The sequence below is a fragment of the Thalassophryne amazonica genome, chromosome 6 (genome assembly GCF_902500255.1).
Source record: "Thalassophryne amazonica chromosome 6, fThaAma1.1, whole genome shotgun sequence".
NCBI classification, from domain to species: domain Eukaryota; kingdom Metazoa; phylum Chordata; class Actinopteri; order Batrachoidiformes; family Batrachoididae; genus Thalassophryne; species Thalassophryne amazonica.
Genome location: NC_047108.1, coordinates 96,755,448 through 96,782,169, shown reverse-complemented (window position 1 = coordinate 96,782,169; position 26,722 = coordinate 96,755,448). Strand labels below are relative to the sequence as shown.

General features: G+C 43.0%; 1 protein-coding gene across 1 annotated transcript in view; it reads left to right on the top strand.

The window, feature by feature from the left end:
* The window catches only part of LOC117512706 (protein kinase C and casein kinase substrate in neurons protein 1-like), a 98,647-nt gene that overhangs the window by 45,206 nt on the left and 26,719 nt on the right, over window positions 1–26,722 (top strand). The window contains exon 2 of the mRNA XM_034172887.1: window positions 22,297–22,417. Coding sequence (XP_034028778.1) covers window positions 22,358–22,417 — 60 coding nt within the window. The 5' untranslated portion in view covers window positions 22,297–22,357. The remainder of the gene's footprint in view (window positions 1–22,296; window positions 22,418–26,722) is intronic.

Sequence of the window (26,722 nt, the reverse complement as noted above, 5' to 3'; positions counted from 1 at the left end):
TCACAGACCGTGCATCAAACCCTGGACGTTCTCTGCATCCACTGATGATGAGATAGCTCCCGAGAGGACGATCTCACCCGTCTGGTCACAAGGTCGAGTCTCTGGCAAATACACACTGTATACTCCAGTCTTAAATGCCACCATGTTCCAATCCATATAGATGCACCACAGCTGTGAGTCCTGACGAGCCGCAGGTGATCAGGGTGAGGTCCTGATAACCTCAGCAACACAGCCACTCAGTCCCAAATGCAAGCCACCTGGAAGGAAAAACAAAAGACAGAAACAAAAAGGCAGCCAGGCCCCCCAGCCATACAACAAAAAGTTAGGGTCCCTTCACACATAGTGCAAATTTGGTCAATTTGCGCAGAAAGTACGCATGAAGCAGGAATCGTGTGCAAAACGTGTAATTTCGTAGCTGCCTCCAACGTCTTGTACACCTGTTGCTACAACTTTTGCGCACACCAGCAGCTGAAAGACAGAGTGTGCGGTGTGCGAACCCATCGAACGCTCTCGCGACTGGTGTCGGCCAAATTCCAGCTGACATGCACGAACATTTAACACCGCTTGAATGACACTTAGAAAATGTGTGGCTATTCACACTATTAACACGAAATCTGATGCTTGTATCACCAAGTGAACAATTCTGGCCAAAAAACATACCTGATCCACTATTAGGAGAAGGACTTGTAGCATGACCATTTTGATGTGTTTTTGATTTTGTCTAGGCTTTTTTTTTTTTTTTTTTAACAAAGGAAGCATAGTTCGACAGATATCAGCAAGTTTTTGTTTTCAAAGTGTCTATTTTGACTTGTGAAGTTCTGGCCTTGGACTAGGTCCACATGTTGCCGCATCCACCACACCACAGAACTGCCCTGGGTCCATTCAGTCCACCAGTGCATCCTCACTTATTAAAAGCAGACATCTATCTGCTGCAGCCAGGTAAAATGCAGGCATCCACTTGGCCTTCTGCAGCTGCTGGAGTCCTCAACACTGAGGCACCTGCATGCTGGATCATGCACAGCGAAATAAACCACATCACCAAAAGGTTGTAGCTAGCATTCCATTACAATACAAATGATACTCTCCATGTGCATCTCTGAAGTAACCATTCATTTGACATACAGTGCATCCAGAAAGTATTCACAGCACTTCACTTTTTCCACATTTTATGTCACAGCCTTATTCCAAAATGGATAAAATTATTTTTTTCCCATCAAAATTCTACTCACAACATCCCATAATGACCACTAAAAATCTTTTTGAACTTTTTGAAAATGTATTAAAAATAAAAAACAAAGAAATCACATATAAATAAGTACTCACACCCTTTGATTTGTTGATGCACTTTTGGTAGCAATTACAGCCTCAAATCTTCTTGAATTTGATGCCACAAGCTTGGTGCACCTATCTTTGGACAGTTTTGTTCATTCCTATTTGCAGCACCTCTCAAGGTCCATCAAGCTGGATGAGGAGCGTTGGTGCACAGCCATTTACAGATCTCTCCAGAGATGTTCAGTCAGATTCAGGTCTGGGCTCTGGTTGGACCACACAAGGACATTCACAGAGTTGTCCTGAAGCCACTCTTTTGATATCTTGGCTGTGTGCTTAAGATCATTGTCCTGCTGAAAGATGAACCGTCACCCCAGTCTGAGGTCAAGAGTGCTCTGGAGCAGGTTTTCATCCAGGATGTCTCTGCACATTGCTGCATTCATCTTTCCCTCAATCCTGACTAGTCTCCCAGTTCCTGCTGCTGAAAAACATCCCCACTCTCTCCACAGAGGAATGCTGGAGCTCTGACAGAGTGACCATTAATTTATTTTCCTTTATATAGCATCAAATCACAACAAGGTTGCCTCAAGGTGCTTCAGACAAGTAAAGTCTAACCTTACCAACCCCCAGAGCAACAGTGGTATCTTCCTCCCTCTGAGGAAGAAACCTCAAGCAGACCAGACTCAAAGGGGTGACCCTCTGCTTGGGCCATGCTACAGACATAAATTACAAAACAATTCAAAAACGAACATCCAGGAAATGTTGCCAGTGTAGAGGACAGGAGGATTTCCTGAACAGATACCACACCCATCTCTGGATGGACCTGCACCTCAAACAGAGAGAAAAGAAAAAAAAAGCAGCATCAAGCATCAGAAAGACAAGAAATACAGTGTAATTTGTCAGCATTAAACAACAAGAAAAACAGAAGAAATACTAAGGTAATCGCCGGCTACTAGCCCTAAGCTTCACTAAAAGACATAGACTTTAGATAAAGCTGAGGCCACAGTCTGTTTCCTAATAAAATTAATTAAAAGAGTTAAAAGCATAGTAACATACTATGCCAGTATGCTAGCCACACGAAAGGGAAAATAAGTGCGTCTTAAGTCTAGACTTGAAAGTCTCCACAGAATCAGACTATTTTATTGATGCGGGGAGACCATTCCACAGAACAGGAGCACAATGAGAGAAAGCTCTATGACCTGCAGACTTCTTATTCACCCTAGAGACACTAAGTAGTCCTGCACCTTGAGAACGCAAAGCCCGGGCCGGTACGTAGGGTTTAATTAGGTCAGCTAGGTAGGGAAGTTCCAATCCGTGAACAATTTTACAGACTGGTAGCAGAACCTTCAAATCTGATCTCCAATTGGAGACTCCCAGTGCTGGACTGTGGTAAACCAGAAAATAGAACATTCCAGTAGTCCAGTCTGGAAGAGACAAATGCGTGAATCAGGGTCTCAGCATCAGCCATAGACAGGATGCGACGAATCTTCACAATATTTTGCAAGTGGAAGAAAGCGGTCCTCGTAATATTTCTAATGTGGAGGTCAAAGGACAACGTAGGATAAAAAATTACCCCAAGGTTCCTCACTTTGTCGGTGTGATGTATGACACATGAGCCTAGGATAAGCATTAACTGGTCAAATTGATGCCGATGTCTCACTGGACCAAGAACCATCATTTCAGTCTTATCAGAGTTTAAAAGTAGGAAGTTGCTAGACATCCAGCTTCTCACTGATGCAAGGCAATCTTCTAAGGATTTTATGTGGATGAGATTACCAGCATCATTGGCATGTATAACTGAGTATCATCAGCATAGCAGTGAAAGGTAACCCCAAAACACCGCAATATGTGCCCAAGGGGTGCAATATAAAGGGAGAAAAGCAAGGGGCTTAAGATGGACCCCTGTTTTTTTTCTTTTTCAGCAATATGAACATTTATTAACAAAAAATGTACACTAAAAAAACATGTAAGCAAAAAAGTAATTGCTTTAACGTAACCAATCTTTCACAAACCATACACTATTAATCAAACATTTTCTTCTTCCTTTAAAGGGAACATTTCACTCAAACCAGACAGAGAGAACAGCTGCAAGGAAGTTTAATTGCTTTGAAAGAACAGTTCAAACAGCAGTTTAACAGACTGCAATAGTAAATAAATTTGGGTGGTAGTGGTGGTTGAGGGTGTGTGATCTAGTCACTGTAAGGGGTTGGCTGTTCCATTTACTCCAGGCCTTCCTCTTCCTCTTGTTCATTAAACCCGCCCTCCTCCTCGGCAGTGGCGTCCTGACACCAGGTTGTTCATGTTGCTCTCCACTTCATTGAACTCCATCTCATCCATGCCCTCATTGCTGTACCAGTGGAGGAAAGCTTTGCGCCTTAACATAGCCGTGAACTGCTCAGAGATGCGCTTGAACAACTCCTGGATGTCGGTGTTATTTCCGATTAAGGTGGTGGCCATCTTGAGACCACAGGGAGGAATGTCGCACACAGCAGTCTTGACGTCGTTTGGAATCCACTCAACAAAATACCATCAGGTTCTTGGCCATCTCCGACTAAGGCTCTTCTTCCCCGATCGCTCAGTTTAGACAGGTGAACAGCTCTAGGAAGAGTCCTGGTGGATCCAGACTTCTTCCACTGATGGTCACTGTCACTGTGCTGTGGGATCTTATATAGAGTATGCCTTTCCAAATCATGTCCAATTAACTGAATTTACCCCAGGTGGACTCCAGTTAAGCTGCAGAAACATCTTAAGGATGATCAGTGGAAACAGGATGCACCTGAGCTCAATTTTGAGCTTCATGGCAAATGCATGAGATTTCTTAGTTGCTTTTTTTCTTTTCAATAAGTTTGCAAAAAAATGAATAAATAAATAAATAAAATTCACATTGTCATTGTGGGGTATTGTGTGTAGCATGTTGAGGGAAAAAATGAACATTTTGGAATGAGGCTATAATATAACAAAATGTGGAAAAAGTGAAGTGTAAATACTTTCTGGATGCAAGTTCAATATAACTTTACATGTTCGCACGTTTTTGTTTTTCTGGAGTACAAGTCCATCCATTTTCTATACACATTTACTCCAATTAAGGGTCAGGGGGGTGGGGGGCCATGTAAGTCAGTTTTATTTGTTTTGTTGTTTATTTTCTTATGAGTTTGGGAGGACTGCTGCTTACAACGTTTATGGTTTCCAAAAATAATTTGAAATGTGGACTCATCAGACCACAGCACACTTTTCCACTTTGCGTCTGTCCATTTCAAATGAGCTCAGGCCCAGAGAAGGCGGTGGCGTTTCTGGATGTTGCTGATGTATGGCTTTCACTTTGCATGGTAGAGTTTTAACTTGCACTTGTAGATGTAGCAACGAACTGTGTTAACTGACAATGGTTTTCTGAAGTGTTCCCAAGCCCACGCGGTAAGATCCTTAACACAATGATGTCAGTTTTTAATGCAGTGCTGCCTGAGGCATCGAAGGTCACGGGCATTCAGTGTTGGTTTTCGGCCTTGCCGCTTACGTGTAGAAAGTTCTCCAGATTCTCTGAATCTTCTGATTATATTATGGACTGTAGATGATGGAATCCCTAAATTCCTTGCAATTGAATGTTGAGAAACATTGTTCTTAAACTGTTACACTATTTTTTCATGCAGTTCACAATGTGGTGATCCTCACCCCATCTTTCCTTGTGAATGGCTGAGCCTTTTGGGGATGCTCCTTTTATACCCAATCATGACACTCACCTGTTTCCAGTTAGGTGTTGTTTGAGCATTCATCAACTTTCCCAGTCTTTTGTTGCCCCGTCCCGACATTTTTGAAATGTGTTGCAGGCATCCATTTAAAAATGAACAAATATTTGCACAAAAACAACAAAGTCTATCAGTTTGAACATTAAATATCTTGTCTTTGTGGTGTATTCAATTGAATATAGGTTGAAGAGGATTTGCAAATTGTATTCTGTTTTTATTTACATTTTACACAACATTTTTCCAACTTCATTGGAATTAGGGTTGTATTGTCTGGTGTGATTTATACTGTACACCCCAAAATCACGCTTTATATTGATAATGACAGTAACTGTTTATACAATGCTTCTTAAAGAATTAACACACAAAATAAACTGTTAATAAAAGTACACTACAACAATGCACAGAAATCCCAAATTAAAGAGCTGATTAAACAATAAAACTCAAATGAACTCACATTTTGTTCTCATATTCCTATCGTTGTGTGTCAGCAATCTGGCTTCATATGCCTCAGATAACATCCAAAATATTCCCCATTGCACATTTATTTGTCCATCTTCTTATTTTTGGAATAAAAACGTCCTTATGGCACATAACACAATCCCATTTTTAATTCTGCATCTGTACCCATGACATTTTCTGTTGCCCAAATAACATCCAGCATGCTGGCCATCACATTTATTTATCCAGCTTGCTTGGTTTTGGAATGAAAAGGTCTTTATGTTAAGTAACAGCACATGCTGTGTTGTGCACATGTGCTACATAGAGTTTCTGTCTGTTGTTAAACTTGACCATGGGGAAATGCTGTGTTAAAAAGTGAGTTCCACATACAGACAAAAGAAATATTTTTACTTCAGTATGATTTATACTCCAGAAAATACAGTAGTCCTTATGTAAGTCACATGCACTACATCAAATCAAGTCCTGCAAACATACCCACATGTTGTTTTGCTGTTTAGATTAAACAAAATAAATCTGCCACTTTCAACTGCAAAAAGAAAATCAGTCTAAACAACAGCTCAAATTAAGTAATTTAGCAGTGTGCGCTCCTTTTATTTATTAATATGCTGTCTGAATCTGAACAAATTTGAATGGTTTGGGATAATAAGACTCTACTTACGTCGCCATATCTCTAATGAAGGAGGTGGAAAATTATACAAAAAAACATTTTATGGGAATCTAGCTAACCCTTTGCATGAAAAGGTGTTTTCTTGACTATAGCATGCACTAATAATATACTGGTATGTACAATTGCATTGTGAGGCTTCCGATCTCCAAACCACCGATAATGGAATTTTCCATTGTCCTCTCATTGAAAACAATTTAACATTCCATCTGCCAAATGCTGCCAATGTAAATACAGTGTCAGAAATACTTTTTGGGGAAAATCTGTATCATATTTGCATAAAATAAAAGCATTTAGATCAGTTATTGAATTGTAACAATGATGTTGAGCAGTATGAAAATGGACCTGTAAGATAGGCTGTCCTAGCAGGCCCGTTGCCAGAAAAAAAATATTAAGGGGGCGATGAGTTTATCACAGGGGGCGGGGTTGCGCCCCCCCCCCCCCCCCCAAAAAAAGTGCGCACCAGAGGGAACGTGCCTCTGAGCGTGTGTAATGAATTGGGTGCGCTCCTAGAAAACTCGTGTTTTTAGGCTACACCGTTGTAAGAGACTGACAGAGTAAAGAGTGATGACAGTATTTTTTTTTAATTATTATTTGAACGTATAGACCCTCGGTCAAGTGATCTCCTGCATACCACAAAACCAAACCAACAACTGATCTGAGAAACGACATGAGACAGTAGATTAACCCCACATACAGCCCTCCATCACAAGCACAAACACAGCACAATTGAGCATGACAGTCACACAACGGGTCAAAGATAAACCTTTCATGTAGATATGCAGTGGTCCCTCGTTTATTGCGGGAGTTACGTTCTAAAAATAGCCCGCAATAGGCGAAATCCGCAAAGTAGACAGTGTTTTTTACATTTTTTACAATTATTATAGATGTTTTAAGGCTGTTAAACCCCTCACTATACACTTTATACACTTTTCTCAAACTTTTCTCTCCTGTGTAAACACTCTCAAAGTTCAAACATTAGTAGAAAAATAAGACCAACCTATTTTCAGGCCCAAACATTTGTTTGAGAAATACAAATAGAATGTTTTCCTATAAATAATTATGATGGCTTTTAGAACTAACTAATTTAATTTTAACGATCAACCTACGAGGTTGGACACATAAGAAATTATTAATAGTGACTCACCAGTATTTCACAGTTCCTCTGATCGCGCCTCTTCGTCATGGCGCCGCTTTTTCCACTGAGTCACACCTCACTGCAGGTGTCTTTTTCAGAGTGACGAACACAGTTATGGGTAGTTGTTGGCGCTCTTTTTTCTTCTGGGCGAGAAGATTCTTATAAACAGACACAGAACACAATGCGTGTACTCTCCCTTCGCGGTGCCGCAACAGGTGTCCCGTCATCTCGACAGAACACTGGCCTGCTTGATGAGGACGCAGAGCACAATGCGCTGTAAAAAATAAAAAAAAAGCATGTAAAATTGGACTAAAAAAATCTGCGAAACTGCGAGGCGCTATATTTTCCAGTATCTATTTTTCTTTCTTTTTTTATTTTTATTTTTGATAACTCTCACATCTGAGGGGGCGAGGTTGATAACGTGAGGGGGCGTCGCCCCCAAACGCCCCTTTGTGGCGCCGGGTCCGATCATGTGCCACCTATTGGTAGCATTTTATTTTATTTTTTGTTTGAAATGACTTGCAGGATCTCACATGAGCATTTCTTTGGACACCCTAATAGGATGTCCCCAATGGGACATGGTTGGCACTGCAGACACTGCATGGAGGATAACAAAGCAGAGAAAATACAACAGCTCTACTTTGTAGCTCTTGTCTCAATTTATTTACTTGAGTTTCCCCTTTAAAACCACTGAAAGGCTGAAGTTGTCAGTGATTCAGCTGGTGAGAGTAAAGCTGCCAAGTCATAAAATGACTCTTTGGTATTTTCCTACACTATTAGAGCAGGTAGCTCAGTTGGATAGGGAATTGGGCTACCAATATGTAGGCCTGGGTCAGTTCCCAGTCACGCTCCCTGTCTGTGTCCTTGTACATGACACTTCATCTGCATTGGCCCAGTTCACCCAGCAAAAAATGGGTACCAGCCTTGGTTGGGGGAGTAACCTGCATCAACTGGTGTCCCATCCAGGGGGAGTTGTAGACTCTCAATGACTTCATACTATGAAAGGACACTCACGGGTCCAGAATTGTGGGACTTTGATGATTTTTAACATACAACTACTAATTAACTATAACAACCCACTTTTCTAGACCTCTGGAAAGAAAAATCACAGTGTTTGGCTGGAGCTACTAAAGAATGTGTAATCGAAGAGTTCAGATGCAAAAACCGAGTATCTCCAAAACCATAAATTTTTAGTTGAGACCAACATGTACTTGGCTGTCAAGGGGACCATCAGTGTGCAAAATATGAAAGAATTTGAACAAATTGTTTTCATTTTTTGAGGAAAGTCTGTGCATTTCTGAATAGGGTTTCCTTTAAATCTCCATTTTCAACTGCATTTTTCTCCATTTAAAGAGAAGAACACTTACTGGGTCTGAACTCTTCAATCAATCAGTCAAAAATAAGTACATAAATAAAACACTTTCCCTTTTGTAAGACAAGCTTGTAGATTTCAGGAACAAATTTTTCCTTCTTAGACAATTATGTCATCCTACCATCTCTGAAGAAATCAAGGTCAGGTCAGTTCAAATTGAGCCAAATGCATGAAAATCTTTCCCTGACTCACTCCAGAGATGGAAGATGCTGGAGGAAATTGACTTGCACTGAACTGCAGCAAAAGGGTGAAAGATGATGTGATGAAGGCCGCCATTAATATTTGAGCAAAATATTCTTTGTGATTGTGCAGACTCATTTTTAATGTGAAATAGCCTGAGAGTCATGTTTCATCTACTTTAACAGCACTGATCCTCTGTCTAACATGCTCGCCCACAGCTGAGATTGCATTGCACAGAGTGAATTGAGGCTATTAATTCTATATTGTTATGTATAATTAATTTTAGTGTTTTAGGATTTCATTCATTTATACCTGTTATCCCAGTGGATAACCCAATGCCCCATCACAGTTGACTTGTAATCAATCAGTGTACAGACGCAACAGAGGAAGACATCTAGACTAAGGTAAGGCTTAGGCTGAATCTCAATTCTACCCCTTGGCCCTTCCCTTACCCCTTCCCTTCCGTTTTGCGTGGGCATATACACATGAACGCTACGATAAGACACTTTTATATCTCACAATGGAGAAAATCAGAATAAAGGATAAGCACGTTAATTTGTATGTTCATAAATCTTTGGATAATATCGATCCCTGCTGTTGGATTTCAAATGTTCAATTTCTGTAACGCGTGTGTATTTTGAAAACAAACAGGGAGCCCTGAGCACACTCGTCTCCTAATAAACTTTCAGGCAGAAAATGACAAGACGTTTCATCAATAGGAATAAGTTGGAAAATATATACACACACGTATATGTGTAACACATAACCTGATGTCCTAATAAATTGTTATTATTTGTCAAGGAAATTTCTAAAGGAAATAGGGCTGGATGCAAAAAATGGGAGAATTTGAAAAAGAAATATAAGGTTAACAGAACTAGATGCAGCCCATAACATACATACAGGTGCTGATCATATAATTAGAATATCATGAAAAATTTGACTTATTTCAGTCATTCCATTCAAAAAATGAAACTTGTGTAATGTATACATTCATTGCACACAGACTGATATATTTCAAGTGTTTATTTTAATTACTAATGAATTAATTCATTAATTACTAATCAATCAATTAATGATTAATCCAACAATATTAATTATTACTATTGTTGAATAATTATTATTAACATTAATTACTAATTAATTATTAATACTATTAATTATTATTATTATAAATTACAAATTAATTACATTAATTAACATGACATGATTGCGATGCATCAAAGAAATCTGCGACTTCTTCCATTTCTTTGCATTTACACAGAAAGGCGAGAAAATAAAAAGAGCAAACAGGCTACTGCAACAAGTTGCATTTCGGTTGCCATGTTAACAAACAGTGAAGACGCCAGTTTGACACGGGTAGTTTTTTTTTTTTCTCCTAAGGCGGAGGGTGTCTCAATTCATAGGGCTAGAGGCATACCCCTTTGCCTTACCCCTTGTTTTAAAGAGGTAGGCGTAGGGGTAGGGCCAAGGGGAAGGGGAAGGGGTACAAAAGAGAATTGAGATTGGGGGTTACTGTATAATTGGTTGTTTTATGAAGTTTATTTACAATTAGTGAGGGCAACTTGCGCATGCTTAATTCCATATTGAAGTCATCCATGCAGCCAAATACTTGTAATGACATTTTACCTGTTAAGTAATGGAATAAGGGTACAGGAGGTCTTGAACCAGGAACCTTCTGTGTCAGCAGGAAATGCACTGCGGTATACTGCAGTACAATCTGCAATGTTGATTTTGTTGATGCCATTGTTTGTTACCGTTCTGTTTTAAGTTACATTACTGGGCCGCTATGACGCGTCTACATTCCGCTATCAGATGTACAGTGTCAAAACAATGACAGTTTGCAATGTGTAAGGATTTGGGGTGAGAGGTGCATGACAGCAGCAGTGCTACAGGCCCTCTGGTGTCTTTTCTAGGACGTACCAATGTAAGTTCCCCCTGCACATTGCTGGGGCCACAGTACTACATGTGTAGCATAAGATGCTATTTTTATCTCATCAGAAACGTCTCCAGTAGAAAACTGCACATTGAAGGCTTTATTGTAGTTTGCTGTAGAGGGAAATGAATTGCCATGGTTTGCCGTTTGTAACTGCAGCACAGAGAACCTATTAACCAAATGTATCTGATCTGGTTTTTCAAGTCATACAAAATTGCACGTACCCACTCATGCAAGACCTTTGGTCTGACCTGAACTATAACCCCAAATCAGAAAACACTGGGACGGTATGGAAAATGTAAAAAACAAACAAACAAACAAAAATGCAGTGATCCTGACATTTACTTTGACTTCTATTTCTTTGCAGATAGAATTAATCCGAGATATTTTCATGTTTTGTTTGGTCTGCTTCATTTCATTGGATAAAATACATCCGTTTCTGCATTTAAGGCTTGTAACACATTCCAAAAAACTTGGAACACTAAACCATTAACCACTTTGTAATGTTGCCATTCCTTCTCACAACATGTAAAAGACATTTTGGCATTGATGATACCAAGCAATGAAGCTTTTCATGTGTTGTTTTGTCCCATTCTTCCTGCAAAGTGTGCAACAGTCCTTGCATTTTTCATTTCAAAATTCTCCACACATTCTCAATTGGAGACAGGTCAGAATTGCAGGCAGGCTTGTAATGTGTTCAGAATTTAGTCTTACATGGTCTTGATGGTTTCTTGTTTTTTTTTTCCCTCATATATACTTTGTTTTTTATGTTTTAAATAAATCAAATCAAAATACATCCTGTGCATGTACACGGAAATTCATAGGGTTATGCATGAAATATTGTGCTTAACCTTTCATATGAAAAAAAAAAAAAACAGTTACATGAGAATACATTGTTACTGGTATACAGTCTTCATCAGACTTTTTGGGACCCTTGAATTAGTTTTTCAGCATCACTCTGAGACAAGACCTTTCTAATTTTAGAGATATTGCGCAAATGCAAAAAAGCAGTCCTACATATTTGTTTAATATGCGCATTGAATGACATATCCTGATCAAAAATGACTCCAAGATTTCTCACAGTATTACTAGAGGTCAGGGTAATGCCATCCAGAGTAAGGATCTGGTTAGACACCATGTTTCTAAGATTTGTGGGGCCAAGTACAATAACTTCAGTTTTATCTGAGTTTAAAAGCAGGAAATTAGAGGTCATCCATGTCTTTATGTCTGTAAGACAATCCTGCAGTTTAGCTAATTGGTGTGTGTCCTCTGGCTTCATGGTGGCACAGCGTTTGGCGCAACAGAACGGAAGACAATTCTTGTTTCTTTCTTGCCTCTACTGGTGGTTGGCTCTCACTGCGGTATTGTATCACTTCCTGTTCCGGAGCACAGCGGTGTTTTGCTGTATCTGTTAGCTGTTTAATCTGCACAGTTAGATTGATCTAGTCTAGATAACGATTTGTTTCCCAGTGTAATCTTCACGTGCCTTAACTAAAGCACTCCCTCTGCTGAATCACCTCTAAATTATTTACACATTATTCACTTTGCGTGTTTTTAGGAATCCGGTAGCTTAGCGCAGCTACTAGCTCTTAGCCGATTTAGCATGGCAGCTTCTCCTGTCTCTCCCGCACTTTTCTGCACTGGGTGTGAAATGTTTAGTTATTCCTCGGCCTCCTTTAGCAGTAATGGTACTTGTAATAAGTGTAGCTTATTCGTAGCTTTGGAGGCCAGGCTGGGCGAATTGGACACTTGGCTCCGCACCGTGGAAAATTCTACAGCTAGCCAGGCCCCTGTAGTCGGTGCGGACCAAGGTAGCTTAGCCGCCGTTAGTTCCCCTCTGGCAGATCCCGAGCAGCCGGGAAAGCAGGCCGACTGGGTGACTGTGAGGAGGAAGCATAGTTCTAAACAGAAGCCCCGTGTACACCGCCAACCCTTTCACATTTCTAACCGTTTTTCCCCACTCGGCGACACACCCGCCGAGGATCAAACTCTGGTTATTGGTGACTCTGTTTTGAGAAATGTAAAGTTAGCGACACCAGCAACCATAGTCAATTGTCTTCCGGGGGCCAGAGCAGGCGACATTGAAGGAAATTTGAAACGGCTGGCTAAGGCTAAGCGTAACTTTGGTAAAATTGTAATTCACATAACATTGAATCGGTGTGTAACTTTGCAAAAACAATGTCGGACTCTGTAGTTTTCTCTGGGCCCCTCCCCAATCGGACCGGGAGTGACATGTTTAGCCGCATGTTCTCCTTGAATTGCTGGCTGTCTGAGTGGTGTCCAAAAAATGAGATGGGCTTCATAGATAATTGGCAAAGCTTCTGGGGAAAACCTGGTCTTGTTAGGAGAGACGGCATCCATCCCACTTTGGATGGAGCAGCTCTCATTTCTAGAAATCTGGCCAATTTTCTTAAATCCTCCAAACCGTGACTATCCAGGGTTGGGACCAGGAAGCAGAGTTGTAGTCTTACACGCCTCTCTGCAGCTTCTCTCCCCCTGCCATCCCCTCATTACCCCATCCCCGTAGAGACGGTGCCTGCTCCCAGACCACCAATAACCAGCAAAAATCTATTTAAGCATAAAAATTCAAAAAGAAAAAATAATATAGCACCTTCAACTGCACCACAGACTAAAACAGTTAAATGTGGTCTATTAAACATTAGGTCTCTCTCTTCTAAGTCCCTGTTGGTAAATGATATAATGATTGATCAACATATTGATTTATTCTGCCTTACAGAAACCTGGTTACAGCAGGATGAATATGTTAGTTTAAATGAGTCAACACCCCCGAGTCACACTAACTGTCAGAATGCTCGTAGCACGGGCCGAGGCGGAGGATTAGCAGCAATCTTCCATTCCAGCTTATTAATTAATCAAAAACCCAGACAGAGCTTTAATTCATTTGAAAGCTTGACTCTTAGTCTTGTCCATCCAAATTGGAAGTCCCAAAAACCAGTTTTATTTGTTATTATCTATCGTCCACCTGGTCGTTACTGTGAGTTTCTCTGTGAATTTTCAGACCTTTTGTCTGACTTAGTGCTTAGCACAGATAAGATAATTATAGTGGGCGATTTTAACATCCACACAGATGCTGAGAATGACAGCCTCAACACTGCATTTAATCTATTATTAGACTCTATTGGCTTTGCTCAAAATGTAAATGAATCCACCCACCACTTTAATCATATCTTAGATCTTGTTCTGACTTATGGTATGGAAATAGAAGACTTAACAGTATTCCCTGAAAACTCCCTTCTGTCTGATCATTTCTTAATAACATTTACATTTACTCTGATGGACTACCCAGCAGTGGGGAATAAGTTTCATTACACTAGAAGTCTTTCAGAAAGCGCTGTAACTAGGTTTAAGGATATGATTTCTTCTTTATGTTCTCTAATGCCATATACCAACACAGTGCAGAGTAGCTACCTAAACTCTGTAAGTGAGATAGAGTATCTCGTCAGTAGTTTTACATCCTCATTGAAGACAACTTTGGATGCTGTAGCTCCTCTGAAAAAGAGAGCTTTAAATCAGAAGTGCCTGACTCCGTGGTATAACTCACAAACTCGTAGCTTAAAGCAGATAACCCGTAGGTTGGAGAGGAAATGGCGTCTCACTAACTTAGAAGATCTTCATTTAGCCTGGAAAAAGAGTCTGTTGCTCTATAAAAAAGCCCTCCGTAAAGCTAGGACATCTTTCTACTCATCACTAATTGAAGAAAATAAGAACAACCCCAGAGTTTGTCAGGTTTTAGAATTCATCATAGTACAGAAACAGCATTAGTGAAGGTTACAAATGATCTTCTTATGGCCTCAGACAGTGGACTCATCTCTGTGCTTGTTCTGTTAGACCTCAGTGTTGCTTTTGATACTGTTGACCATAAAATTTTATTACAGAGATTAAAGCATGCCATAGGTATTAAAGGCACTGCGGTGGTTTGAATCATATTTGTCTAATAGATTACAATTGTTGGGAAGGTGTCGTAGCACGGACCCACAACAGGGGGCGCAAATGAACGGACAATGAGTAAGCCAAAAGGTAACAATTTAATGTTGTGATATTACACAACGAAACGTGTCGTAATTTCACAGTCAATAAACACCAGGTGAAGTGTGGGCAGGCTCGAAGATAGAAGACACCCGACGAGAGAGAAGCCGCGTCCCACACGGCTTCCACCACCAACGGCCTGAAGAACACCGGAGCCGCCAAGTCCCGAGTCCCCAGGTGGCCTCTGTCTTCGACTGTCGACCCTGGTACTGCTGGCAGAAAGCAGAAATATGATGTGTGAGTGTGAGTCCGCACACTCAGTAATCTATAGTCCAGATACCGTTAGGAGGGAGCACCTCCACCTCCAAATCACACACACTCGTGCAGCTCCTGTTTGTCCCTCTTCTGGGTCTTCACAGGAATGCGACTGCACACAGAACAAAGTTAGACAGCGTATTAGTCAGCAGAGAAATTACCTTGGTTCTGGTAGTCGATTTCTCGGCGGGGAGGTGGAGTTGCAGTCCGGCTTTTATGGTAGTGATGATAACGAGTGACAGCTGGTGCAGAGGATGAGTGACAGCTGTCACTTCTTCTGGGTCTGGCGCCCTCTCGTGCTTGGAGCCCGCACTCCAAGCAGGGTGCCCTCTGGTGGTGGTGGGCCAGCAGTACCTCCTCTTCAGCGGCCCACACAACAGGACCCCCCCCCCCTCAACGGGCGCCTCCTGGCGTCCGACCCGGCTTGTCCGGATGTCTTGTGTAGAATTCGGCCAGGAGGGCCGGGTCCAGGATGAAGCTCCTCTTCACCCAGGAGCGTTCTTCAGGTCCATACCCCTCCCAGTCCACCAGATATTGGAAACCCCGGCCCTTACGACGGACGTCCAGGAGCCTGCGGACTGTCCAGGCAGGCTCCCCGTCAATGAGCCGGGCAGGAGGCGGCGTAGGTCCCGGAGTACAGAGGGGCGAGGTGTGGTGTGGTTTGAGACGGGAAACATGAAAGACAGGGTGAATCCGCAGTGAAGCCGGGAGTTGAAGCTTCACTGCGGCCGGGTTGATGATCTTGAGGATACGAAAGGGTCCGATGAATCTGTCCTTTAGTTTTGGGGAGTCGACACACAAAGGGATGTCCTTGGTCGAGAGCCACACCTCCTGCCCGGGCTGGTATGTTGGGGCCGGGGAACGTCGGCGGTCCGCATGGGTCTTGGCCCTCGTCCGGGCTTTTAACAGGGCAGAGCGGGCGGTCCGCCACACCCGGCGGCACCTCCTGAGGTGGGCCTGGACCGAGGGCACACCGACCTCTCCCTCCACCAGCGGGAACAATGGGGGCTGGAACCCCAAACATGCCTCAAAAGGGGAGAGGCCGGTAGCAGACGAGACTTGGCTGTTATGGGCATACTCGATCCAGGCCAGATGGTGACTCCAGGCCGCCGGGTGCGCGGAGGTGACGCAGCGAAGGGCCTGTTCCAACTCCTGGTTAGCCCGCTCTGCCTGGCCGTTGGTCTGGGGGTGGTACCCGGACGAGAGACTCACGGTGGCCCCCAGCTCCTTACAGAAACTCTTCCACACCTGCGAAGAGAACTGGGGACCACGATCTGATACAATGTCCGATGGTATCCCATGCAGCCGCATGACGTGGTGGACCAGAAGGTCTGCTGTCTCCTGGGCTGTCGGGAGCTTCGGGAGGGCCACGAAGTGGGCCGCCTTGGAGAACCGGTCCACTATCGTGAGAATAACGGTGTTGCCCTGGGACGGCCGGAGGCCCGTGATGAAGTCCAGGCCGATGTGAGACCAGGGGCGATGAGGCACCGGCAGGGGCTGGAGGAGTCCCGTCGTCCTCCGATGGTCTGCCTTGCCCCTGGCGCAGATGGTACAGGCCTGGACGTAGTCCCGGACGTCGGTTTCCAGGGACGCCCACCAGAAGCGCTGCTGGACTACTGCCACGGTCCTACGCACTCCGGGATGACAGGAGAGCTTGGACCCGTGACAGAAGTCCAATACGGCAGCTCTTGCCTCTGGTGGGACGTACAGTCTGTTCTTGGGGCCAGTCCCCGGGTCCGGGCTCCTTGTCAGGGCCTCCCGGACGGTCTTCTCCACGTCCCAGGTGAGGGTGGCCACGACAGTGGACTCTGGGATGATGGTCTCGGTGGGGTTCGACAGCCCCGCTTTGGCTTCTTCTTCGTGTACCCGGGACAATGCATCTGGTTTTTGGCTCTTGGTCCCGGGGCGATACGTGATCTGGAAGTCAAAGCGCCCGAAGAACAGAGACCAGCGGGCTTGCCTGGGGTTCAGCCGCTTGGCGGTCCGGATGTACTCCAGGTTCCGATGGTCAGTGAAAACTGTGAAGGGCAACGATGCCCCCTCCAGCAGGTGTCTCCACTCTTCAAGAGCCTCCTTCACCGCAAGAAGTTCCCGATTGCCGACGTCATAGTTCCGTTCAGCTGGGGTCAACCTGCGGGAATAAAAGGCACAAGGATGGAGGACTTTATCAGCCTCCACGCTCTGGGACAGCACGGCTCCTATCCCTGAGTCAGAGGCGTCCACCTCTACTATGTACTGGCGATCAGGATCAGGCTGCACCAGAACTGGTGCAGTCGAGAACCGGCGTTTCAACTCCTGGAACGCGGCTTCGCACCGATCCGACCAGGCGAAGGGGACCTTGGTGGAGGTCAGGGCAGTCAGGGGGCTAACTACCTGACTGTAACCTTTAATGAACCTCCTGTAGAAATTTGCAAAGCCTAGGAACTGCTGTAGTTTCCTGCGGCTTGTTGGTTGGGGCCAATCTCTCACCGCCGCAACCTTAGCCGGATCAGGGGCGACGGAGTTGGAGGAGATGATGAACCCCAGAAAGGACAAAGAAGTGCGGTGGAACTTGCACTTCTCGCCCTTCACAAACAGCCGGTTCTCCAACAACCGCTGTAGGACCTGACGTACATGCTGGACATGGGTCTCAGGGTCCGGGGAAAAGATGAGTATATCGTCCAGATATACGAAGACGAACCGATGCAGGAAGTCCCGCAAGACGTCATTTACCAAAGCTTGGAACGTCGCGGGGGCGTTAGTGAGGCCGAACGGCATGACCAGGTACTCAAAATGACCTAACGGGGTGTTGAATGCCGTCTTCCATTCGTCTCCCTTCCGGATCCGAACCAGGTGGTACGCGTTTCTAAGATCCAATTTTGTGAAAATTTGGGCTCCATGCAGGGGCGTGAACACTGAATCTAACAGAGGTAACGGGTATCGGTTGCGAACCGTGATCTCGTTCAGCCCTCTGTAATCAATGCATGGACGGAGTCCGCCGTCTTTCTTGCCCACAAAAAAGAAACCAGCACCCATCGGGGAGGTGGAGTTCCGGATCAGCCCGTCAAATTCCCGCGGTTCCTCCTTGGCCAGTAGGTGCTCCTTGAGGACTGGGGACAGTCCATTTACAAAGGCGGCGCGGAGCGCAACGTTATTCCAGCCGGACCTCGCTGCCGCGATGCGGAAGCCGACTGCATACTCGGCTGCGCTACGGCGCCCCTGTCTCATCGACAGCAGCACGTTCGAAGCGGTCTCGCCTCTGTTGGGATGATCAAACACTTGTTTGAATTCCGGTACAAACCCAGTATAAGACGTTAGGAGCCGTGAATTCTGCTCCCAAAGCGCCGTAGCCCATGCGCGTGCCTCTCCTCGAAGCAAATTAATAACATAAGCCACCCGGCTAGCGTCTGATGCGTACATGACGGGGCGCTGTGAAAAGACGAGCGAACACTGCATGAGGAAGTCCGCGCACGTCTCGACACAGCCCCCGTACGGTTCCGGAGGGCTTATGTATGCTTCAGGGGACGGTGGGGGGGTTCGTTGAACGACCAGTGGAACGTCTAATACGGGCCCAGGACCAGCCAGAGGAGGAGCTGCAGCAGCGCCCTGATCGCGCGCTTCCACCCTGGCGGTGAGAGCCTCCACCCTCCGATTAAGGAGGACACTCTGCTCGGTCACAAATTCTAACCGGGCCTTGAAGGCGGTTAAGATCTGCTGCAGCTCACTCAACCCGCCTCCCGCTGACGCCTGCACTCCTGGCTCTTCCATTGGCCATTCAAGCTGGAGTTGACGCCCCTCGGAGTCCATGACGATGGCCGAGAAATCCTGTTGGGAAGGTGTCGTAGCACGGACCCACAACAGGGGGCGCAAATGAACGGACAAAGAGTAAGCCAAAAGGTAACAATTTAATGTTGTGATATTACACAACGAAACGTGTCGGAATTTCACAGTCAGTAAACACCAGGTGAAGTGTGGGCAGGCTCGAAGATAGAAGACGCCGACGAGAGAGAAGCCGCGTCCCACACGGCTTCCACCACCAACGGCCTGAAGAACACCGGAGCCGCCAAGTCCTGAGTCCCCAGGTGGCCTCTGTCTTCGACTGTCGACCCTGGTACTGCTGGCAGAAAGCAGAAATATGATGTGTGAGTGTGAGTCCGCACACTCAGTAATCTATAGTCCAGATACCGTTAGGAGGGAGCACCTCCACCTCCAAATCACACACACTCGTGCAGCTCCTGTTTGTCCCTCTTCTGGGTCTTCACAGGAATGCGACTGCACACAGAACAAAGTTAGACAGCGTATTAGTCAGCAGAGAAATTACCTTGGTTCTGGTAGTCGATTTCTCGGCGGGGAGGTGGAGTTGCAGTCCGGCTTTTATGGTAGTGATGATAACGAGTGACAGCTGGTGCAGAGGATGAGTGACAGCTGTCACTTCTTCTGGGTCTGGCGCCCTCTCGTGCTTGAAGCCCGCACTCCAAGCAGGGCGCCGTCTGGTGGTGGTGGGCCAGCAGTACCTCCTCTTCAGCGGCCCACACAACAACAATGTGTTCATGTAAATGGGGAATGTTCTTCACAGACTAAGGTTAATTATGGAGTTCCACAAGGTTCTGTGCTAGGACCAATTTTATTCACTTTATACATGCTTCCCTTAGGCAGTATTATTAGACGGTATTGCTTAAATTTTCATTGTTACGCAGATGATACCCAGCTTTATCTATCCATGAAGCCAGAGGACACACACCAATTAGCTAAACTGCAGGATTGTCTTACAGACATAAAGACATGGATGACCTCTAATTTCCTGCTTTTAAACTCAGATAAAACTGAAGTTATTGTACTTGGCCCCACAAATCTTAGAAACATGGTGTCTAACCAGATCCTTACTCTGGATGGCATTACCCTGACCTCTAGTAATACTGTGAGAAATCTTGGAGTCATTTTTGATCAGGATATGTCATTCAAAGCGCATATTAAACAAATATGTAGGACTGCTTTTTTGCATTTACGCAATATCTCTAAAATTAGAAAGGGCTTGTCTCAGAGTGATGCTGAAAAACTAATTCATGCATTTATTTCCTCTAGGCTGGACTATTGTAATTCATTATTATCAGGTTGTCCTAAAAGTTCCCTGAAAAGCCTTCAGTTAATTCAAAATACTGCAGCTAGAGTACTAACGGGGACTAGAAGGAGAGAGCATATCTCACCCATATTGGCCTCTCTTCATTGGCTTCCTGTTAATTCTAGAATAGAATTTAAAATTCTTCTTCTTACTTATAAGGTTTTGAATAATCAGGTCCCATCTTATCTTAGGGACCTCGTAGTACCATATCACCCCAATAGAGCGCTTCGCTCTCAGACTGCAGGCTTACTTGTAGTTCCTAGGGTTTGTAAGAGTAGAATGGGATGCAGAGCCTTCAGCTTTCAGGCTCCTCTCCTGTGGAACCAGCTCCCAATTCAGATCAGGGAGACAGACACCCTCTCTACTTTTAAGATTAGGCTTAAAACTTTCCTTTTTGCTAAAGCTTATAGTTAGGGCTGGATCAGGTGACCCTGAACCATCCCTTAGTTATGCTGCTATAGACGTAAACTGCTGGGGGGTTCCCATGATGCACTGTTTCTTTCTCTTTTTGCTCTGTATGCACCACTCTGCATTTAATCATTAGTGATCGATCTCTGCTCCCCTCCACAGCATGTCTTTTTCCTGGTTCTCTCCCTCAGCCCCAACCAGTCCCAGCAGAAGACTGCCCCTCCCTGATCCTGGTTCTGCTGGAGATTTCTTCCTGTTAAAAGGGAGTTTTTCCTTCCCACTGTAGCCAAGTGCTTGCTCACAGGGGGTCGTTTTGACCGTTGGGGTTTTACATAATTATTGTATGGCCTTGCCTTACAATATAAAGCGCCTTGGGGCAACTGTTTGTTGTGATTTGGCGCTATATAAAAAAAATTGATTGATTGATTGATTGATGGATAGATAAAGCTGGGTATCATCTGCGTAACAATGAAAATTTAAGCAATGCCGTCTAATAATACTGCCTAACGGAAACATGTATAAAGTGAATAAAATTGGTCCTAGCACAGAACCTTGTGGAACTCCATAATTAACCTTAGTCTGTGAAGAAGATTCCCCATTTACACGAACAAATTGTAATCTATTAGATAAATATGATTCAAACCACCGCAGCGCAGTGCCTTTAATACCTATGGCATGCTCTAATCTCTGTAATAAAATTTTATGGTCAACAATATCAAAAGCAGCACTGAGGTCTAACAGAACAAGCACAGAGATGAGTCCACTGTCTGAGGCCATAAGAAGATCATTTGTAACCTTCACTAATGCTGTTTCTGTACTATGATGAATTCTAAAACCTGACTGAAACTCTTCAAATAGACCATTCCTCTGCAGATGATCAGTTAGCTGTTTTACAACTACCCTTTCAAGAATTTTTGAGAGAAAAGGAAGGTTGGAGATTGGCCTATAATTAGCTAAGATAGCTGGGTCAAGTGATGGCTTTTTAAGTAATGGTTTAATTACTGCCACCTTAAAAGCCTGTGGTACATAGCCAACTAATAAAGATAGATTGATCATATTTAAGATCGAAGCATTAATTAATCGTAGGGCTTCCTTGAGCAGCCTGGTAGGAATGGGGTCTAATAGACATGTTGATGGTTTGGAGGAAGTAACTAATGAAAATAACTCAGACAGAACAATCGGAGAGAAAAAGTCTAACCAAATACCGGCATCACTGAAAGCAGCCAAAGATAACGATACGTCTTTGGGATGGTTATGAGTAATTTTTTCTCTAATAGTTAAAATTTTATTAGCAAAGAAAGTCATGAAGTCATTACTAGTTAAAGTTAAAGGAATACTCAGCTCAACAACACCAAAACAAAATTCTTCCACATCACAAAATTTACAAATGCAGACATAAAATGTACACAACACAATTATTGGTAATTAGTGAACTGACCAGTTTTTCTTTAGCAAATAATCTGCATCAGACTGGAATCCCATCCAGGGGTAGTCATAGAGTCTCATCCACTTCATGCCACAGAATCCATGGATTCTTCTTCTTCTTCATCAACTTTATTATTATTGTTTTGTATTAAACCATTTTTTGTTGATGTTTAGCCGTTAATTAGTCATTTCGCTGTTGAGCTGTGTTGGGCTGTTCTAGGATTGTCTGTTTATAGTCTACACTGGCCTGTATGTTTCTGTATCTGCAGTATTACAACTCACACTGTTGTTGCTTTTGTCTCTTGCAGTGCATGAGGAACCCAGCTCTCCTGCAGAGGACAGGTTTAGTGCTTTGCCATATCCTGGAAAATGTCTGGCTCCTACGATGAAAGTGCAGGTGCTGACGACACCATGGACAGCTTCTGGGAGGTACAGAGACACTGTCAGATTTCTGATATCTTTGTTTTCAGTTAATTTGACCTGTGAGTTGCAATGAGTCACCACTGAAGCTGTGGAAAGTGATTATTGTTAATACCAAGTTGTCTTTACACAGAACTATGAATACAGTGATGCATTTTTGGGTTGCCAGCTCCTTGCTGCTCAGCAACCAGCAGTCTTGCTTCACACCCAAGACGTCCACCATCTACCTTATCCTAGCTCCACTTGTGCTCATTAAATGCAACTACGAATATCAGCAAGGCTTCTGTGCAGCATTGATTTTTGAACTGAATTCACTCTTGTGGGACACGTGAGGACTGTGCGGTGTGGTAGGCTATCTGTCTTCTTTCCAGTGAAATGTGGTGTTCATCAGGGATGTGTTCTGGTTTCTACTCTGTTGGGTATGGATGTGATGATGAAGAAAGGTTCAGTGAGTCCATGGATGTCTTGGTCATAGCACTCAAGAAGCCAGGTGAGGGTTTGGTGTTTCAGTCTTTATGACTGTCCTGGATCAAGGCTGTCAGTGACTTCTTGGACTCGGTCAGATTCGGCTTGTATGTGGTGGAAATGTTGACATTCCTGCCCCTTGTGTGCTTGACCGATGAAATCAAAGTCATCTGGAAAGAGCTGATGAAGTCATAAGACCCGAAGACCTGAAAGTTCAGCTACAATTTTCCAGAAGGTACATCTGAGATGCAAGCCTAGATTTGATGTTTTGGTGAACAAACATCCTCCTCTGTACCACTTCATCATGAAGCTGTACAACTGGGGATACAAAATGCAAAACATGCCACTATGCACAATTTTTCCAATCACAACGTCTGAGTTGTCTGGGTGCCTTGGTGGCTTTCCTCACTCTTCATCTTCTTGCAGTCACTCAGTTTTTGAGAACTGTCTACTCCACACAGATTTATCATAGAGTGCCATACTGTTTGTATTTCTTCATAACTGATGTAAATAAAGTTCAAGACATATTCGGTAACTTGGAAATGTTCATGTATCCATCCCCTGACTTGTCTGAAGAAAACTGGAAATAAAACTGATTATTTACAGGTATTATACCAAAGGGGATGATTACTTATGCAACCCATTATCTTGGCTTTTATCAAGTTGTAGGGATTTGCTTTGAGTTTCAGTTTAAGGAAGATCATTTTAGAAATGTTTGTATTGAGAGGCCTGATTTGCCTTTTGTATTTGAAATGGCATAAACAAATTAAAATATATGAAATACCAAAGAGCCGAATACTTTTTCCAGCCATTATGACATTACAGACTTGTGGTGCGTTTTCCTGAGTATGATCTCTCTCACTAAGTGCAGGTCACAGCAAATGAAAAGATCCAAGGGGGCACCCACATATCGATAGATGCCAAATTTGAAAAGTGGGGATGGTCTGGTTGTCTGCCGGGGTGGTTGACATTCATGACCCAGTGTGATGGCACACGACCAGCACTTGCTGCCAGACTTAACTAGTTAAGGTGCCCCAAATGGGTCCACTTCATTCTGCAGGTGTGAAGCTTATCACACAAACTCATTATTCTGTGGTGTTATATCAGTTGTGTCAAACTGAAAGTGGCCCCAGTTAGTATTTCAACATATTTTCATGACGTATTTAAATATGCAGTCAGAAAGGTACGTTTGTGATTTGGTAAGAATAACAGTAATATGAAGTGAAAGCTGAGTTTCTACATTTTTTTGTTTGTGTGTTTTTTTTGGGGGGGAGCGGCAGAAATTCCACCATCTTGTTTTTGGTGATGTCACAGTTGCCTGTTGGCTAACAAATACAAGACTATGTATGGATTTTTGTGAATAGGTTTTTGCATATTTTACCTCGTATTTTTTCATGAGGAGTAACCAGAGTATTTTTAAAACTATTTTAACCCTACTTCTGGGGTCAACGTGGACCCTAGGGAATATATTTTGACAGTGGTGGGCACAGTTCCTATAATCCGATAACCAACAATTATCGAAGATAATGTTTTCATTATCGGATTATCTTTTTAGATAACTTTAAAAACCATTGTCAGACTAATTATCTTGCAAAAAATTTTTGTCCGATAATTTTTAGACCGATAACGTGGTAAATAAAGCTGAACAGCTACAAACATTTATAAAATTTAAAATCATTTGAGCACCTACCTGTTAAATGTTTCGTAGCGGATGTGTAGTTCTACCCTCTGCAAGACAGAGAAGAGCTGCTTCTAAAAGAAACCACTCTATCCTCTGCAGGCAAAGGAGAACTTTTTACAATGACACTTCCAGGGCTCTGTAAAAATGCCTGTTTTTGCAAATAAAAAAACTGGAATATTTTACAAAAGCACATTTATCTGTAAACACCAACACATGACACACGTCACATTAACATGTTGGTTTACATAATGAATGACTCAACCAATCAGTGTTTAGCGGAGGCACATTTTACCCACAATCCTTTGTAATCTGTCTGTGTTTGTTACAAAACTTCAGAATTAGTGCATTATTCAACATTAAAAGATATATGTTATATTTTAACTGTACAAATGACAGAATTGACATTAATGGAGTTATTCTATCAGTATTCATTTTATTTATACACCAAACCATAACTCAGCATTGCTTTATTTTCCAAGACCTCTGCCTGACCAGAGCGTTGTGATTGGGTAGAGAGTTGAGCTTTGTGGCTCCTCTCAGGTTGCTTCTGTGCTGGAAGACATGTAGTAATCGAGAGCTTCCAGCAGGGGGCAAGATGTTCAAAGACAGAAGTGCTGGCTCATTGTTTGGGTCTGTTGTCGCTTTTGATGCTACCAGAAGGGATTGTGGTGTTAAAACTCAAATTCAGCTTGTTAGTAGTTGCAAATGTACTAGAGACAATACTGGAATTCATCAGTTATCTGTAACTTCTGATACATTTTTGGGTGGTTTATTGTTTTATCTTTATCAAACATAACTTTTCAGTTATCTGATTATCTGTTATCGAAGTTAATTTTTTGGTTATCTGTGCCCACCACTGTGTTTTGATATATTTTCTGAACCATTATACTCATTTTGCGGACATTTTATGTAATTGTCACCTACATGGGTTTCTTCAGATTCAATGTCTCGATGATATTTGATTAAATACTGTGGGCTTAATCATTGTTCATATGGAGTCCGTTTGGACCCCAGTTTAGTATAATGGTATCTGATCAGACGCCACAGCAAAATTTTTAAATTGTGCCAATTTTTCATAGCTAGTGCACTACAGAACGGTTTCATTCAGGATGTTTTCATCAGAGAAACTGCAGCGAGCAGGAGTCGGTACTGAAATTTTGTATTGAAATGCCGTGTTTGAAAAAGAGAAAAAATTCTTTCAAAATAAAATGCATTTTCATAACCGGATATCCAATAGTATTTTTTGTTTGTTTGTTTGTTTTTTGTATAGCTGCTTAAGTGGCCCTGTTAAGTTATATTACAGAAGAAAGGGTGAAAAAAAAACTACACAGTAAAATCACCAGTGTAAAACTAACACTGACATTGTTAAATTAACACTGGTGATATGACATGTACTTATGAGAATTAATCACTTTTAAAAAAAAAAACAAAGCAGATTATTTAACTGCTGTGTGTTTTAGCATGTTTCTCTGTGTGATTGCCAAAGTAAGTTTCTATTTCTGAGTTGTTTCCATTTATGTTTTTCAATTCAGCAGGAACATTTACCCAAAATTCCTTGCAAATTGTTACCCCCTCCCCCCCCCCAAAATCAGCAAAGTAACTTGCTTATTTCCAGTGATGCCGGTAACGCGTTACTCTAATCTGACCACTTTTTTTAGTAACGAGTAATCTAACGCGTTAATCTTTCCAAATCAGTAATCAGATTAAAGTTACTTCTCCATGTCACTGTGTGTTACTATTATTTTTCATTGTGGGTCGATAGCAGCATTAAACTTGGTCCGTGGGCAGGAGGTCGGGGTTCGACTGAACTGCCCACTTTAAGTGAGCTGTGAGCTTTTCATCCGCGGTTTTTTGCAGCTGCTCGACTCGTCGTCTCTTAAAGCGCGGTGATCAGCACACCTGCACTGAGCTTTACAAAGACATTTTTATACTTTTTCCCCTCCTTTATTTAGAGCTGAGCTGAGCCGCTCCATATCTGCACGTTAAAACAGCTGATCCTCCGCGACGCGTCAACAACTAACACTATTTTCCACTCAAATGCACCTAAACTCTCTTTCTGAGGACCACATGATGTGAAAACACAATAAAACTTTCTTACCTGTAAATCTGGTCACGTTTTCTGCATAAATAAATGTTATCCATTCTTTGTGCTCAAACGCCAAAGTAGG